Below are 17,180 nucleotides of genomic sequence, written 5' to 3'. Positions count from 1 at the left end.
AACATTGTACCGTCTCAGTCATCACTTCAAAATACTTTGCTGAAAAAGTCTGTAATACTTTTTATGATATTGAACTCATTCAAGAATTTCAATTAGGAATATTTGACAGATGTCTCCTGCTACTTTTTATTTCCAGGAGATAGAACGATTAATTAAGGCAAAAGACTTAACTATGGAACAGCAGTAAAATGAAGTGTATGCTACTTTCTTAAGCCTCAGAGCCCAGTATGCCTTTCCTAATGAATCCATTTGTCTTGAAAAGAATTGATAGCAGAGTTCTGAAAAAGAGCAGCAACAACACTCAGCCCATAGAGGATGTATGGAGTAGTTTTAGAAGTGTAATTTGAGTGCAGTATCACATCATTAAACCCAGCATAACGGCGAAGGAATGGGTAGCTACAATCCATAGCCTGGACTGAGGTCACAGACTAATCTGACTTTATGACTACAAAAGATCCCGGACTGATGAGAAAGTGTCCTCTGATAGAGGTCAGCATTCCTTAGCCAAAATGGGTCTTTCAGACTGGTGGAGGGAAAGTGTGTTAGGACATATCACACAATAGCATGTGACCGTCAGCACTCTGAAACCTTTTGTGGGTTATAAAATGATTAACTGACCATTCAAATTCTAGAAATGTTGCATTTGTAGCAGCGATCAGCTCCTCAGAGGGGAGGCAGCAGAGTGTGAAACCTGAATTCAAGCAGCAGGGAAGGTTTAAAGTACAATTAAAACCAGAAATAACTTGCAGCTGCTAGAAATGAAATTCAAGGTTGGTAATGCATCAATATATGTATTTAAGTAGACATGTTTGCGTCCACGTGTGTGTAATGACAATGGCATAGTTTTCAAACAACAATAAAAAAAGAAACCTGTTGCCAAGAAGATAGAAAGATATAAATTTCCAGAGTTGGTAGTATTAAATATTCTCTGAGGACTTCAGGTCATAAATATTTCTAAAGAGTGTGCACTTAGCTCATGCCAATCAATACTATAAAGAAACCCTGTAACTAAGTTAAAAAGTAGAGAACTCTTACTTACTGAGTCCTGGTGATTCTTTTATCTGAGTTTCCAGTTCTGCTGCTTATATGGTAATAGTCTTCAAAGTTTCAGAATGTGCGCATCCTGTTATTATATTTTTATATTGAAGATTAAATATTTTATAGTATATTTGCCTATTGAGGAAATTCTTTTACCTTGGGGAAAATAAGATCCTGCTATGAATTTCCTTTAACTTTACAGGAGGCTGCCGTTCTCAGAACCAGGATCTCTCTTGGACATTTCAAAGGACTACACACAAGACCTGCTTTCTTCTCAAGGGACCCAAGATACTGTGTTTTGACTTTTAAGTCAGCCCTAGTATACGGATGTGGACTTCAGGTAGAATGAGCAATGCAAAGAACTTGTTTGGACTTGGGGTCTCCTTGTACTTTTGGGGACTGATGGACCTAACTACAACTGTGCTGTCAGGGAGTGCCAGGCCCTTCACTGAAGGGCCAGAAGACAACCTGTCAGACAAGCTGCATCAGCGTATGAAGAGGAGCTGGGTGTGGAACCAGTTCTTCGTTCTGGAGGAGTACACAGGAACGGATCCTCTTTATGTTGGGAAGGTAAGAGCTGCCCCAGGAGGATGTCTGCTAGAGTACATGCATCTGTGTACATGCAGACCGTGGGAGGTTTCTCTAAGTGCATTTTTATTTCCTTCTTTCTGGCAGTGAATCTATACACTTAATTTTACTTCAGCCCCCAAGGACTCTTCACCAGTGTCACCTTTAGCCGTGAAGAATTTCCTTTTCAAGGTGCTGTCAATATATTTGCCTATTTCAAAGAGATCTGCTGTAACCATCATCAGCTGTAATTGAGGTAGCGCTAGAAAGTCTGCAGTGATCTTTCCAGGGACTCCTTCAATGTCAAGACAAAGCAAGGTTGTATTGACATGAGGGGATTAGGAAGGAAAGGAAGTGTTTGTGATCATGCTTCTGTCTGTGATCAAGTCAGCTGGAAGATGAAATTCACAATCAAATGAAATAGCCACTATCTCTTGAAAACTGACATTTCAGTTTTTGTTTTCTGCAAATCTCTGGGGTCGGAGTATCTTCTTTATTACCACAGTTTGACCCCAGGTTAATTATGTGGACGAGGGAGAAGTGGAAGGGTAGAGGGACAGCTTATTAAATGCAACAATCCTATTTTCAGACCCCTTGCACACTGAGAATATATACATCAGTACAAATATTTGTAAAATTGACTTCTGTGCTCACCCTGTCTATCTGGCAGCATTTTGAATTCACTTTACCTCCTCAAAGAACATGCTGATGGAAGTCAGACCTGTAATGTCTGCCATCGCAACATACGTCACTGTATCCATCCTCCTTAGTCTGCTTTCCCAACATTTGTAAAGACTCTGAACTATTTAAAGTATTGACCTGCTAATCAAAGTATTGACTGGCTATTCAAAGGCCTATGGGCAGCGCTAAGTTTGCATTTCATTAAAACCGAGTTGACAAATCTGGGAAAAATGGGGTGGGTTACTGTAGTGAAGTGTTTGAACAATGCAAATGAGATTTTACATGTATAGATGATGAGTACGGCCTAAATATAGGTAGATATGACAAACTAGGCCAAGAAATGATGCCAGAAAACAATTCCTTTAGATTTCATCACTTTCTTTCCAAGCTATCCATCCACAGAAAATGAATCACAAATCCAAAGGCACATTCTGGACTTGCATTTATTGTTTTACAAATCCACAGAGTTAAACTGAGCCTTCAGTCATACCAGTATAAATCAAAATGAATGCACTGGCTTCAAAGGACCTCCTTCCAATTTATCCTTGTGTGACTGACAGCAAGATGTGCTCTCCTTCCTTTCTCCCACAGCAGTGGTATTACTAGTGATTGCCATCAAATAGGATGACATTTGTCTTCATTCATCTCCGCACCTAACTTTTCAGCTCTTGAGATCTCTATTGATTAAAGATACTCTTATTTTCGTGCAACTTATTACTTTGGAACAGTGACCAAACAATATTTTGCATACTCAGTTTCATCTGAAATGAATACAGACTTGCACTGTAAGCTGAATTTCAGCTACAAGTAGTACTGGAAGAGATCAACTCCTCTTTGCTTTAGACTTGTGGTATTAGGAGCACAAAAACAGCACATCCAGCAGTGCTCTTGACCTTGTTCCCACTCAGTTCTACTGAATAGGATTAGCAGCAGTGGCACTGCATGGTCTGTGTCCACTATGTAAAGGGCCAAACTGCCATGAGTGATCTCTTTTCTAGACCACGGCTGGGTTACAGTAGGGGCAAGCTAGGGCTAATTAGCTCCCAGGGTTAACATGAGGCCAGTTAGCCTCATGTACTCCCAGGCTGCTGGCTAGCATGTTCCAACAGCCTCCCGTGTTTCATGTACACCAACCATCATGGAATTACGCTGCCAAAATGGCCTTTGGGGTACAAAATCTCATCCTCTCATCCTCTCCCATTCCTAAACCAAGTGCAGAGCAGTGTGGTGAACGCTGCAGCAGCTGCCGGGGGGGAAGGGCCTCCCCTCAAACAGCTGAAGGCGCAGACCCTTGGAAGGAGCTGCAGCCTACCATAATCCATCACCGTGGCTGCGTTCATGCTGCTTGCACCTGAGGGATCCTTAGGAAAGGGGTCAGCAGGGAAGAGGCTGTGGGCTGAATTAATTGTTCTGGCAGGATAGAAATTCTTCAGCCCAAGCCACCTCAGGCAGGCTCAGAAATATCTCGTGCAGAGCTGGGCGGCAATGGAGAAGGACTGCAGGCCCATGGTCTCGGTGCAAGTACCAGCCCTTGAAACTGCCCTGGGTGCCTGCTGGACAGACAGAGCCTCCTCTGACCCCTACCACCCACAGCACCCTGGAACATCCTGCTTGCCAAGCCTTGCTTTCATCTGCCTGCTTTCCACAGCCTGTGGCAGATGGAAACAGTGTACAGTGTTGGTCCAGATATATTTACTTCATACTCTAAAGGAACCCCACAAGGGAGGAGCTCCTCTGATGCTCTTCTGCAGCTGTTTCTGGCTAGTTATGCACTACTGAAGCAACCTCAAAATAGCTTGAGCCTAATATGATTTTCAAGGCTGCTATAAAAATTGTATTTTCCTATGTATCTGTAAGTCATGGAGCAAAATATCTATTGGGCAGGGAAATGAAAGGAAACTTCCTGAGATGAAATCAGTATAATTTTTGCTTTTCTCCAGTGCTCGTTATTCTTATATAAAGTGTTTTTTATCTTCAGAAGTTTCCATGTCATAGATATGAGGCTTGAGCTTTCTTATAGGTAACTATTGTTAGCTAGTAGGACAAACTAGGGAAACCACAGTCCCTGCATGTGCTGTAGCAGGTATTTTCCACATTTGTCTGGCAAACTAAACTGCTTCGGTACTTGAACTGGAGACAGACTTTATTGCTTTGCAGTGTCAGAGCCTCCCTAGTCCTATTTCAGAGGAAAGAGGCATTTCGACCACAGCAACTGAATGAGCGAATAAAATGCCTTCTTTCTACAGACTATCACTACATATCAACGAAGTGCTCTCATGCATCCTCACAGATTCCCTTGCAGGTGCTACCTCCCTGGAGGCAGAGATGGGAGAGCACATCACAACCCATTCAGTGGGTCTGAGTGAGTCCTTCCCTGAGCCACCCTCAGCAGCACCACTCTCTTGCATGTACTTTTTGCCTTAATTGAGCCTCCTTAATCTTTGCACTATCCTTATCAAAAGAAACAACTCAGGTTGTCACAGGTAGAAATTTCTTTAGTACGGAAGAGAAAGTACTTTTGAATTGTTCCGACTTCTGAGTCAGTCACATGGCAGCACAATTTATTGCACCACCCATAAAACAGAGCCAGCTTAAAGCCCAGTCACCTTTCCAGCACAGTCACTTCTACATACACTCCACCATTGTGATACTGGGTTTGTCACTGCAGTAGTGCGAGCTTCAGTTTCTGTGGACACCTCATTCTTTCCAATTTATTACAGTCTGTATTTATTAAGTCTTCTGCTTTTTTCTTTGCCATGTCTTCAGGCTATATGAGAAGTTACAAAACTGCTTCTAGCATTTCTTATTGCCTAGTCTTAACTGAGACCTTGGTTGAGGCTTTTAACAAATCGCAGTTAGACAGAGATCTTCTTGTACTCCTGAATTCTTATTAGTGTGCCACAGTTGTTCCTTGTTTTTCTCCCTACATAAATATATTCATTCCAAACAGGGCTTTGAGCAGAAGGGGTAACTTAACTCATCAGTTGTACTCAATATCTTCTTCCAAGTCTTCATAACTTTTCAGAACATCTGCTATTTTTTTAATTTTATTTTTATTATTTATTTTTTTCCTGTTTAATAATGACTTCCTAATGTTCCAAAACATGTTTTCTTCCATCAGGCCCAACTCTTAATTCCCCAGTCAGGTCTAACATCTGTATCGGCCTCAGCAGCTGTACATACTCACCAGTGCACTTATGCACCAAAACAAATGCCTAAGATGCAGCTTAGTGGTGCTGAATCAATTTGAAAACCTACATAGGTTGCTCTGAAAGTGATGCCTTCTATTTATTTCCATGCGAACTACAATGGATGCAGAGAGCAACATCACACTGTTTGATAGAGCAAATTCTCAGCTACAAACTGTTATTTTTCAGCATATTCACCACTACCAGCTATGCATTTTCACCAGCAATGAACAAACTTGTATGACACTTGTAAAAATCTGAACTGGTGGAGGTGACCTACTGTTTCACAGCTGCTATGAGGGCATTGTTGCTGAAACACAGCACCCACTACCTCAGTGTGCTCACATCCACTGTTTGGTCTTCATAAACATCAATGAATGTCAATGGGTGCCATTTTTTCCACATAGAGGAATTCAGTGGCATACTTTTGTTTCATACATACTTCCATGTCAGATGCAATTTGATCAGACTGCCCCTCTGATGCCATCTGTCACAAGACAACAAAATGTAATGGAATAATGGTGGGAAGGTTCAACCTATACTGCCATAGCACCAATATCTGCCTCTGACTTTCTGTACCAACATAGTAAAATAGGAGGCATTACTTTCAGAGCAACCCTTGTATAACAGCATCCTCCTTATGGAAGTATGCTGTTTATGAGCTATGACAATGATAATCTCCAAGCTATGAGTATTTAGGGCAAATAATGACAACCACTGTTGTTGTTTTTTTAAAATTAATCACAAAATGCTGTTTCTTGAAGATGTGCCAGTTTGCAATTCTGGCACCTGCATGAGAAATAATACATATGGCAGTCATCTAAACATAACTGCTTTGCCAATCGTTTCTGGGCTTGTTCCTCCTCCATTTAGCTGATACATCACCTGAGAGCTGCCAGCATTCCTCCAAAGGCCCGATACAGATTTCTCAGATACAGCGGCCACTGCAGAGACTGTGAGCAAAATGATGAAATGAAGAATCAATTACCTGACAAGACAGTTGTCACAGTCTGTACCTTTAGCTCCTGCAGCCACTTTAGAGTTCAGCTGTGGCAGATGGGTTCCTGCCTTTGACGATGGTTGTCATGGTAGTTGTTGAAGGTCAACATGCCGCCAAAGTACTCTGATGCCGCTCTGCTACACAGAGGCTCAAATCCCGGGGGTTGGACTCGATGATCTCTAAGGTCCCTTCCAACCCGCACGAGACTATGATACTATGAATGATACTATGATGATTGAGAGTTGGTTGGTTGTTTTGTTTTATCTATTCTTTATTCATTTCCAGATACGATAATCACATTTCAAAACAACATTCACACCTCAGCTGTTCCTTTAAGTCCCTTTTGATTGTTGCACCTCAGTTCTAATACCATCCTGTTGGTTAGGACTGAAACAGTTCTCTGTTCTCTGGGCACTGGTCAAGACCTTACGCTCTGTTCCTCAAAACCATGGAAGTATGAGCATACTGTTAAGCACCCAGACAGCATGAGTGAAATTAAGTGTTCTGTTTGACTTTTGATAGTCATTCCAGTATTTTGGAGGAACCAGGTGTTTAACAGAATGGTATTCCCTGAGATGATTTGTTTCTGTTTCAGATGATAATTTTCACAGCATTTACTTTTACCCTGTTCTATTGCATTCCCAGCTATCTGTGGCTGCTCAGAACTAATTAGCAGTCATGCAATAAATCCATTTGCTAATTCCCTAGAATTTCTGGAATGCTTCTCATCTATATATCCTATCACAGACACAATGAAACATTCCTCATTGATTACCTTACCTACAGCTTGACAGTAATTCTCTCCTGAAGACGTAATGGTCGAGGTGAATTTTTCTTGCTTTTCATGGGAAAATTTCAGGGGATATTCTTTAGAAGATGTCTGAATGATGGCACTCACTGAGTAGCTCTGCCATCCTCCTTGATCACAAAGAAATTTACTTCATCTGCCTGATATTATGCTACCCCTGCAATCTCTCTCTTCCATGAGCAAGCACTGTCTGTATTTTTGCTGACCTCTCCATCAGACCTGGCAGTGAGTCCTTTTCAATGGCCACTGCAACCAGGCAAAGGATAATTGTTGCGCTGAGTGAGATTTGAAAGAGACACAGGGGCTGTTCCTTCATTGTAAAGTTCAGTAAGACCAAAATGCTGATGTGCTCAGTGTCTGTTGGAAGCTAGTTGCTCTGTTTGTGCTCTAACTGAATCCTGTTCCTTTCCACAGCTCCATTCCGACATGGACAGAGGAGATGGTTCCATCAAATACATCCTCTCAGGAGAGGGAGCTGGCATCGTGTTTACAATTGATGATACCACAGGGGACATTCATGCCATTCAGAGGCTGGACAGAGAAGAAAGATCGCAGTATACCCTGCGAGCACAGGCTCTGGACAGACGAACAGGCCGGCCAATGGAACCAGAGTCAGAGTTCATCATCAAAATCCAAGACATCAATGACAATGAGCCCAAGTTCCTGGATGGACCTTATGTGGCCTCTGTTCCAGAAATGTCACCTGTAGGTAAGGCAGATTTTGTGGTTTAAGTCTCTGAAACATCAGTTTCCTGACTCTTTGGACTCTGTCTTTGCTCCTTGTGAAAGCTGCGGGGCAGGAGATCTTCTTCAGGGGTGCCTGGCTGCTGCAGGAGGAATGTAGGCTTTGCACCAGCAGCAGATGGGCACCTCTGAATGGAAAAATGTGGAGGGGAACTGGAGAGCTGAAGAAAGCTGTAATCTGAACATGCCCTCTGCAGACAACAGGCAGTAATGTAGTGCCTCTTCTCCCCTGCCCTCAGATGGTAGTAACAGTAATAACCATTACCAGCCAGGAAAGTATGGTTACAGAAACCAACGCAAGTTCATACTGAGAGCTGAAATGCTGTCCAGGAGTCCTTGAAATTGTATAGACACAATGACAAATTTTAGCAACTTTCTGCCTTATAATCCTTTATGCCTGCACTGAACGCAGTTCAGTGGATCCCAAAGATCCAGTAGTGTTTGCTCTGCACTTCTAGAAAGTGAGATCATGTCAAAGACAGTCATTATTGCAGCGTAGCCAGAGGGCAAATAGCATCCTTCCTATCTACATGTCAGGATAAACTATTATCCCATTATCATATAACAATTCTAATAGTCACATTAAATACTCTTTTTTTACTGGATTTTTTTCTTTCTTTTGGAGAGGTGTGTTGCTTTTTGGCTCGGTGACATCATCTCTGAAATAATACCAAATAAATCACGTCCTGAAGTTACAGATACGCTTCAAGTCCTCATTCTTCAATACAGTGTTGGCATAAGGCTGGAAACAAGTATAAAATTCAGAAATTCCATTCAGAAGAAATGTTACTTAATGCTAGCAGGTAGCTTGAATTTGTGTTTATTTTCCAGTGTGTATCTAGTAACACTAGATTTGTTTCTAACACAGAACATTATGTAGAAGGCTAAAGGCATTCGTAAAGGCATCGTCTGACATTTTAAGGAGTCAAAACTCTCATATACTTCAAACAGTTATGTCTCACCTTCTCCTTGTTCTTGATAAATTGCATCACCTACATGCCATTATTAGCTTCAGAGGAAGCAGACCTTGAAAACCAATTGAAGGAAAAGAAAAGTATATGCATCTGCGCAGGGCCCAAAAGGCACTTTAGCAGGGTGTAATCTTTAGTCCATGCAACATAAATTGCAATGCTACAGAGAGATTATCAGAGAGATGCATCCCTTCATGCTCAAAATTTGTGAGCAACTTCCATTCCTTAGTCAACATAAAGCACCCATGGACCTCCTGCAGCAATCAGTGATCGAGTCAGAATTTCTATAGACATTATTTGAACTGAATTCAGTTAACATTTTAAAGCAAGAAAGGGGGAAAAGAAACAAGTAGCATGTTACTAGTAACTCCCTGTAAACTGCCACAAAATAAAGCAGTTCTGCAGCTGTGGTCCACAGAGTTCTTGCTCTTATTATATCTTCTTAAAAATGCTTGCTGAATTTATGCCTGTTAATTCCTGTAAATACAAGTACAAGCAATGAATAAAATAATAATGAAAAAAAATAATGAAAAAAAATTTGCCAGAATCAAATGCAGAAATTTGGTGTGGGAAAACTTGTCAGAAATTTTGGCTTGGTCTGAACTGTGTACTTTTCGTAATAGCTCTTTATCCCACATGATCTTCCTAATTTGTTTATTTATTTGTTTATTTATTATCAGGAACCTCTGTTATCCAGGTGACAGCAACAGATGCTGACGACCCAACCTATGGGAACAGCGCAAGAGTTGTGTACAGCATTCTCCAAGGACAGCCATATTTCTCTGTGGACTCTCGGACAGGTATGTTATTTCATTTGGGAATGAGCCAGCGTGGAAAATAAAAGTTTTAAGAAGGAAGAAGAGGCACATCATGCCTGTGGACTCAGAAACACATTTCCATGGCTTGGAAACTGGACAGAGCAGCACTGTGAGGTGGTTAAAGCAAGAATGTGGTAATGAACTCCAGAAGAAGGACTGCAGCAATATGTTAATCTTAGTGGTCATATTATGCTGTCAAGGAATTGGGCTTGTTTGATGCTGTAAATATCTTTGTTAGCTTCTATCACTGCTGTAATGTCTTCAGCAGATCTAGTTGGTAACCAGAATTGGAAAGTGCAAGTTGAAGTATGTAGTTATGTGGAGCAGTTTTACCTAAGGGTGTTCTTGTTAATAACCTTAAATTTATCTCCAAGACAATCTCCCTGTCTTGCTTGTTTTCTCTCTCTTTTTCTGTATATATCTAAGGATTATATCCAAAAGAGGAATCTGACAGGTTTTGACAGTTTCTAAAGGGCATCTGTAGTGCTAAGGTCAGAAACTCATAAGATGATAGTCTCTGCTGAGCCCTAGGGAACAAAGTAGAAAAAAAATCACTATGTAATCCACTTCTGAAAGTTAGCAGTTTCTGGTTAGCAGGTATATTACCCAAAGACAGAGTGCATGTGGCAAGCCAGCTCTATGCTATCTAATTAAAGCAGTAACATTCATTTTGTAATCAGGTTATCAAACATGGAAAAATAAGGGCGTAATCATCATTTTTGTTAAGTACTGAATGATTTCTAGGAAAGCAAAGAGGTAACATTCTGCTTCAGATCCAGTATTGAATTAACAACTAGAGTGCAACTTAGGCTGCAGAGAAGTCCTTTTAGTCCAAAATCGTGTCCTTGATTGCTGTTTAGTCGAGAAAAGATCCTCTCTCTCCATTTGGAAATTTCCCTGTCACTTAGACCTGCATCTCTGTACATTAGATCCAGAGTAACCTCAGTCCATTTAAGGGTGCACACACTTGTCATTCAGAAACTGCTTTTTCCCCATCACAGGTACAGGACTCTAGCCAATTTCCCCAGTGCAAACCTGCCTGCAGGATTTGATAACCAACAAAATGTAATTGCCCCTCTCATGTTCTTCAAAAGCAGAGCTAGAGCATAAGAAATCACCAATTCCTTTGTAGTGATGCCTGATGATTAAAGTACCTAGGGGTGTGCAGGCCATTTCAGTGCACTCCTCTGCCAGCAGCCCTTGGGATCCTTATCCCTCACCTCCCAACATGGCCTAGCTCAACACCGCTCCTGTCCCTGTTCTGTCGTTCACCTCATGGATTTTGCATTAGCCTTGATGTAAACCAATTCAAAGAATGGCCAAGAGCCTCTGTCTTTTTTCCAGAGTACTTCTGCAGCCTGTTCATGACCAAATACCCTTAGAATGTTAAATATGTGGATTTAAGTCCTGTCAGGCAGTGGGCAAAGGTCCCTGATTCTCCCACATCCTGAGAAACCATTTGGCTGTTATGAAACAGAAAGGACATCACCTCTGCTCTTTACTATTTCTAAGTGTTGTTTTCAATTTGCTAAAACCAATAGTACTAGCACCTGATTTTGGAGAATCTGAGATCAGAGCCCTTCCCATGGCCACAGAGAAGGCTCAAGGTTCATCACCATCCTCAGCATTCCTTTGCCAACCAATTGTGTGCAGCATCAGGAGGAGGTGCATAGCCTCTCCTTCAAACATTACACAGCAATGCTGTACATCCAGGTGCAGGGGCCCTTTAGAAACCTGCATTTTTCTTTTTGGAAAAGCAAGCCAATGGTGTGCTGGGCTTTCCAAGAAAAGCCAAACCTGTTGGAGTAAGGGGGACCTAGGGCTGGTAGCAGAGGGCATGTGGGGATCTGAATGGCTGTGATGGTTGGTGTGCTGGACCACAGGTTCCAAATGCAGGTGCTGATGTCTTTAGATCTAGCTTGCTCTCTCTCAAGGAGGAGAAATTCCCAACAAAATATTTGCTAATAGAGAAAATACATTCCAAAATGCTACACAACCTATTTTCACTTCTTGTTTCTATTACTGAGGAGTTGAGGAGTTTCTCAACTTTGCAGGATGAGACTCTTAAGGACTTTGGGCAGCAAAATTAAAATAGCACACTGTGAATTGCCTGGTCCTGGTCACTATTTCTTTCCTTTTACATACAGTGATAATTACCAATGCAATATCCTTTTATTGCTTTTTTATTAAACCCATACATTGTTTGCCTGCTAAAAATAAAGACTCCAGCTGGTGGTGCACCCTGCACGCTGCTCCGAGCAGACAAGGTGGGTGCCTGGGGCTGAGGGAGCCGTGTGGAGGGACACCCCAAATACAATCCGAGTGTAGCCATGGCTTTGGGTGCGGCGGCACCCGGCTGCACGTCCTGCCCCGTTGGATTCTTGCAGCATCTATAAGAGAAGTGCTGCTGCCACCTCACGTCCTCTCGCAGTAGTGTCACCCGAGAAAGGGGATGGCCAACCTTCCCCACCCCCCCTCCTCTTGCCTTCCCATAGAATTAGAACATTTCAGTAGGAAAAGACCTTCAAGGTCAAATTCTAGTTGCCCCTGGCATGGGTGCCTATTGGACTTCAGTCAGCTTGTCCCCAGGAGACTGCATGCAGGAGGGCACTCTGGAAACCTCTGTATCTTTCCTCTGATCCCATTACTTCTACCTTTTATGCAGACTTTGTGGTTTTTTTTAGCCTGAGCACAGCTATAATTCAGCATAGCGCGCTGTGTTCCCACAGTACTTCTCCAGCTGCCGTGGAAGGCAGCGCTTTTAATTTTGAATGGACAGCCTGCCCCACATCTGATGCGTTTTAACCGGGCTCCTTTAAAATTCACTCCTTCTGTTGACCTAGATTTAATTTGGGTGAGTTTTACTTTGCCAACAAAGGTGAGACTGAGTGCAGAGTCTGGTCTGATGCTTTGTGTAGGGAGCACGCTGCAGAAGCAGGACCACCCTGCCTCATTTGTGCACTAACTGCTGTCTCCTTTGTTCCCCAAACCACTTCCCCTTTCAATCTCACAGGCTTAATTAGGACAGCTCTGATGAACATGGACAGAGAAGCAAAAGAGTATTACGAAGTGATTGTCCAGGCCAAGGATATGGGTGGACAGCTGGGAGGATTAGCTGGAACAACCACAGTCAACATCACGCTCTCTGATGTCAATGACAACCCACCCAGATTTCCACAGAGTGAGTACCCACCCTGTCAAGATGGCAAAAAGGGCAGCACTGCATGACTGCTGTCTGCTCCCGTTCCAGCTATTTGCAAACCCGGTGTGGCAATAACAAGAGATGAGCTGAATTTCATATCAAAGGAAGAACTTTCCCTCAGAAAACACCAAAACGAAGCTTCCAATAGTTTGTCTTTCAGAAGAGGTTTCTGTCTGCCAAAATCATCAAAGGCAACCTGTTTTTTGCAGGGTGGAAAATTAATTTAAGGGACATTTTAAAAAGAGAGAGAGAGAATGAGGGCTTTTGTGTTCCAAGGCTGCTCGTGGCCGTTGCCATTGGCTGCTAATAGCTGCCCTGATTCTCTCCTTGTCCTATCTCCAAAAGGCTGTCTGTCAGATCAGGGCCATGTGGCAATGCTGGAAGTTGGAAGATAATTCATTCAACACCGCAGCCAGGCCACTGCAGGGAGCGTCTGGTCGCTGAGTTGTAAGCGTCACGCAGGCTGTCCCACAGGCTGTTCTCCAGTAAAGGTACCCCTAAACCTCAGCAGTGTACAGCTAAACGATAAGAAATACAACAGCAACAGCCAATGCAATGTGAAAACAGGCACCTCCGCTCTTAGCAGAAACATTGCTTTGTCTGTACAAAGTCTTAAAGCACAATTTGCAATCTTTTGCTCTTTTGTTGTTGTTGCTGTTAATTATTCCAGGCCAAATTTACCTATGATATTGCATTTAAAAAACAGAAATTAAATTTCAGATTCATTTTAATAAATCTTCCATAGAACCTACAATAAAGTCCTGTTGTTTTAAAAAAAGAAGTCCATTTTCTGGTGGCACGGATCAGTCTCACGCTATTTTAGTTTTGCCATTTTTCTTATCTGGATGAGGAACAAAAGCTCCTGCAGTTCTTTTTGTTGCTCTGCTTCTTCTCCATCTGTTTCTACATGTGGCACTGATATATCAAAACACTCCACAAGGGCCAGCAAGAAGCATCAACTTCTACTTTCCTTCTCCTTTGAGAACAACTCATTGGTCATCACCAGTCCTGTTTGGAAAATGGCGTGAATTGTAACTTTGATGTCAAAGCCCAGGTTAAGGAAAATGAGAACAAATCAGACCCTGCCCTTGGTGTTAGTCTGCCTTGTAAAAGCACAATAATTGGATGGAGGGAGTGGAGTGAGGAAGGTTCGGACATAAAGAAGGATGGCAGGGCTGTATTTTAGAGAGAGCATTTCTGTTTTTAAAATGCGTGGTGTTAAAATGCACACTTTTAAAATAGCAGTTCTTTCATTTGCTGCTAAGCAAATGAGTGATGCGCTAAATGTGCTCAAGGCCAGGTTTGTAGGGAGAGGCAGTATGTTTTAATAGAGTACCTGTTAAACTGGTAAAATCAGGCAAGCTTCTGAGCTCTCAAAGCACCACTGAGGGCTGAAAAAAAGTTTGTGCAGACTTCGGGAAGGATTTGTGGTGCTCAGCATTTGTGTGTTTACTCCAGCTGTATCTTTCCCACTAACTGTGTTTTGTATCCTGCTATAGATAATAACTGTACCACCATCAGTGCTAATTTCTCAGTTTTTTCCACCTGAAGTTCCTGGTTTTGGTTTTATTGCTGTTTTCAACAGAAAGTTCTGAACAAACCTGTTGATAAGACGAACACCTGCATGAAACATTCCCTGGCAACTCAGTTTGGCTGTGGTCTGTTAAAGGCAATTGCACCATGCTGTGTCCACTCTGGGAAGAGACATAGAGATTCCCGTCAGACTAGGGGTATCATGGCCCATCTCGAGCTACATTTTGAATTACCGTGTAGTTTCTGGTTCCTTTTCACAGCTTGTTGTTCTGTTTCTCCCTGTTTCTTGTGGCAGAGCACTACCAGATGAGTGTGCTGGAGTCTGCTCCTGTCAGCTCTACCGTGGGCCGCGTGGTTGCTAAAGACCTGGATGAAGGCATTAACGCGGAGATGAAGTACAGCCTTGTGGATGGAGATGGATTGGATGTCTTTGATATTAATACCGATCCTAATTACCAAGTTGGCATCATAACTGTAAGAAAGGTAGTAAAGTTTCCTTTTTATGGTAATTTATAGCTAGTGGTCCTGGTTACACTTTAAGTGTGCAGTATTCCCTTATGCATGTAGTAAGTTGGTTCCCACTGCATGGCAGTAGCCCCTTTCCTGCTGTAAAACAGCATTTCTTTAACATTCATTGCTAAAATATGAGAGCAGACTGCATTCCTAGGAGCAGCCTTTAAAAAGTGGGGACAGCGTTAGCATAAACATGTCTTTTCCCACCAAAGGAATATTTGGATTCACTATTTATCTATTTAAATATTCTCTGTAGCTTAATTATCCTACAATGCAAGAAATTAGATCAATATTTGCATTTGAACTATACACATTTTTCACTCCGGTGTCCCACAAACAATAATAAAGCATGCCTTAGAATTATTTATAAACCAATAAAACCCAGGCAGTGTTTTTTTTAATTGCTGCTAGAAGATCCATAAATGCTAATTAGGCTGGAAGAAGCTGTCTTTAAAATGGCAGCTGTGAAGCTGCTAGTGCTCAGTACTGCGGGCTATACAGAATGGAGTAGACCTTTCTGCTTAGCCTCCCTGCTATAGGGTATTTATTCTACAGTCTTACATAAGTGCAAGAAGTACTTCTAGGTTATGAAATCGTAACCATATTTCTGAGTAAGTGTATGTCTGATGTACTAATAAGGGAATATATATTCCCTTTAAGTAGCCTGGGACAAAAATGTGCACTAAAATGGGAGTACACCTGGGGTTGATTTGACCCCTCAAGTCTCTGTGCCCTACAGCAAAGCATTTAAGCATATATTTATGGTCACCTCTCTCCAACTCTTGTTCATGTGCACTATGCCCTAAAGTTAAGTGTGTGCTTGAATGTTTTGCTACAACAAAATAAATGTTGAATAAGAACTCTCCTGGAATTTTTCACTTATTTATTGATGAAATAAAGCGGTTTATGTGGAGTACATATGTCAATTAGTGTGACTTTGGTTATCCTAAATACAGTTTTACTAGGTGATGATTTGTACCAGGAATGGTTATAAAAGGTTTATGACATCAATCAAACTGGATATGTACTGACATCACACTGCGCAATCCATAAATGCCTCTAGAACGTTATCTATACCTGACACTGTTTGAAGTGTTGTGATTATCAATTGCCAAACATTGGAAAGTTGTCCTTTGGAGCCACTCAACCAAAACCAAAAATCATCATGCAATTGGTGTCATTAATAAAGAACGTCACAATAAGGGGAAAGAGGGAGAGAGAACTTCTAAAACCAGAATGAATTTGTTGAAAGAAAGGCATCTGTCCTTTTGGCTGTGTCCTTGGCAGGAGGCTGTCTGCTTTGCCCTCCTTATGGAGCCATGTTGGAAAGAGGTCAGAATGCACCCAAAGCGAAAGGTTCAGAAGTCTAAGCCATGGCTGACAATGAAGGAGGCCAGAGCAAACTGAGGTGGTTTGAGCCTGTCACATGTTCAATTCTTCTTTTATTTTTTTTTCTAATTTGAGTACCCTAGGCAAGTATTTCCTAACATAGTTGGGTTTTATAGCTTTTAAGTCTCTCTGTGATTTAACTGCTCTTTTTATAACAGCTTTTTGGTTTACGTGCAGTGTTTCTCACACGATCTTTTTCATGTGAGAATCCAGGAGATAGAATGGCCTACTTCCTCGTATACGTTCAGGCATCTTTGCATTGCATGCTCCTTGCCAGATGGACAATAACTATCGCTTAATCATGTGAATATACTTTATTGCTATTTTATGATGCATAAATACGCAACTGGTAGACCATAATGACTCTGTACTAATATATTTGTACACCTAGTTAAATCCTTGCTGACAAGTGCAATGTCTGCAGTAGTCACTGATTCTCCAGGAGAATTAAGTGCAGCAGGAACGTAGGTTTTGGATCATCTGCTTGTACCTCCATTTTCTTGTCCAGCTCCTTACCCTTTCTAGTCATACGTCTTCAAAGTGAAAAAGCTGAAAGGAAAAAGCAAAGGTTTTGGATGAGAACAGGAGTGGTCTTACTGGAGTCTGAATGGACTGAGAGTGCATGGTAGTTCCAGACACAGCACTCCAATGCGTATGAATGCAGCCACACATTTTGAAAGCCATCCATGTAACAAAAGGAGCGTGATATCTCACGGGGAAACCCTGAG

General features: G+C 41.9%; 1 protein-coding gene across 2 annotated transcripts in view; it reads left to right on the top strand.

Moving 5' to 3' along the window:
- Positions 1–17,180, top strand: part of CDH20 (cadherin 20) — a 111,222-nt gene that overhangs the window by 75,952 nt on the left and 18,090 nt on the right. For both annotated transcript variants that reach the window (XM_015854640.3, XM_015854639.3), the window contains 5 exons: positions 1,241–1,608; positions 7,697–7,991; positions 9,678–9,797; positions 12,829–12,996; positions 14,846–15,033. In XM_015854640.3, coding sequence (XP_015710126.1) covers positions 1,366–1,608; positions 7,697–7,991; positions 9,678–9,797; positions 12,829–12,996; positions 14,846–15,033 — 1,014 coding nt within the window. In that variant the 5' untranslated portion in view covers positions 1,241–1,365. The remainder of the gene's footprint in view (positions 1–1,240; positions 1,609–7,696; positions 7,992–9,677; positions 9,798–12,828; positions 12,997–14,845; positions 15,034–17,180) is intronic.

The sequence above is a fragment of the Coturnix japonica genome, chromosome 2 (genome assembly GCF_054131305.1).
Source record: "Coturnix japonica strain WE chromosome 2, WE-NBRP24, whole genome shotgun sequence".
Taxonomy (NCBI): Eukaryota; Metazoa; Chordata; class Aves; order Galliformes; family Phasianidae; genus Coturnix; species Coturnix japonica.
This window is presented reverse-complemented; position numbering and strand designations above follow the sequence as displayed.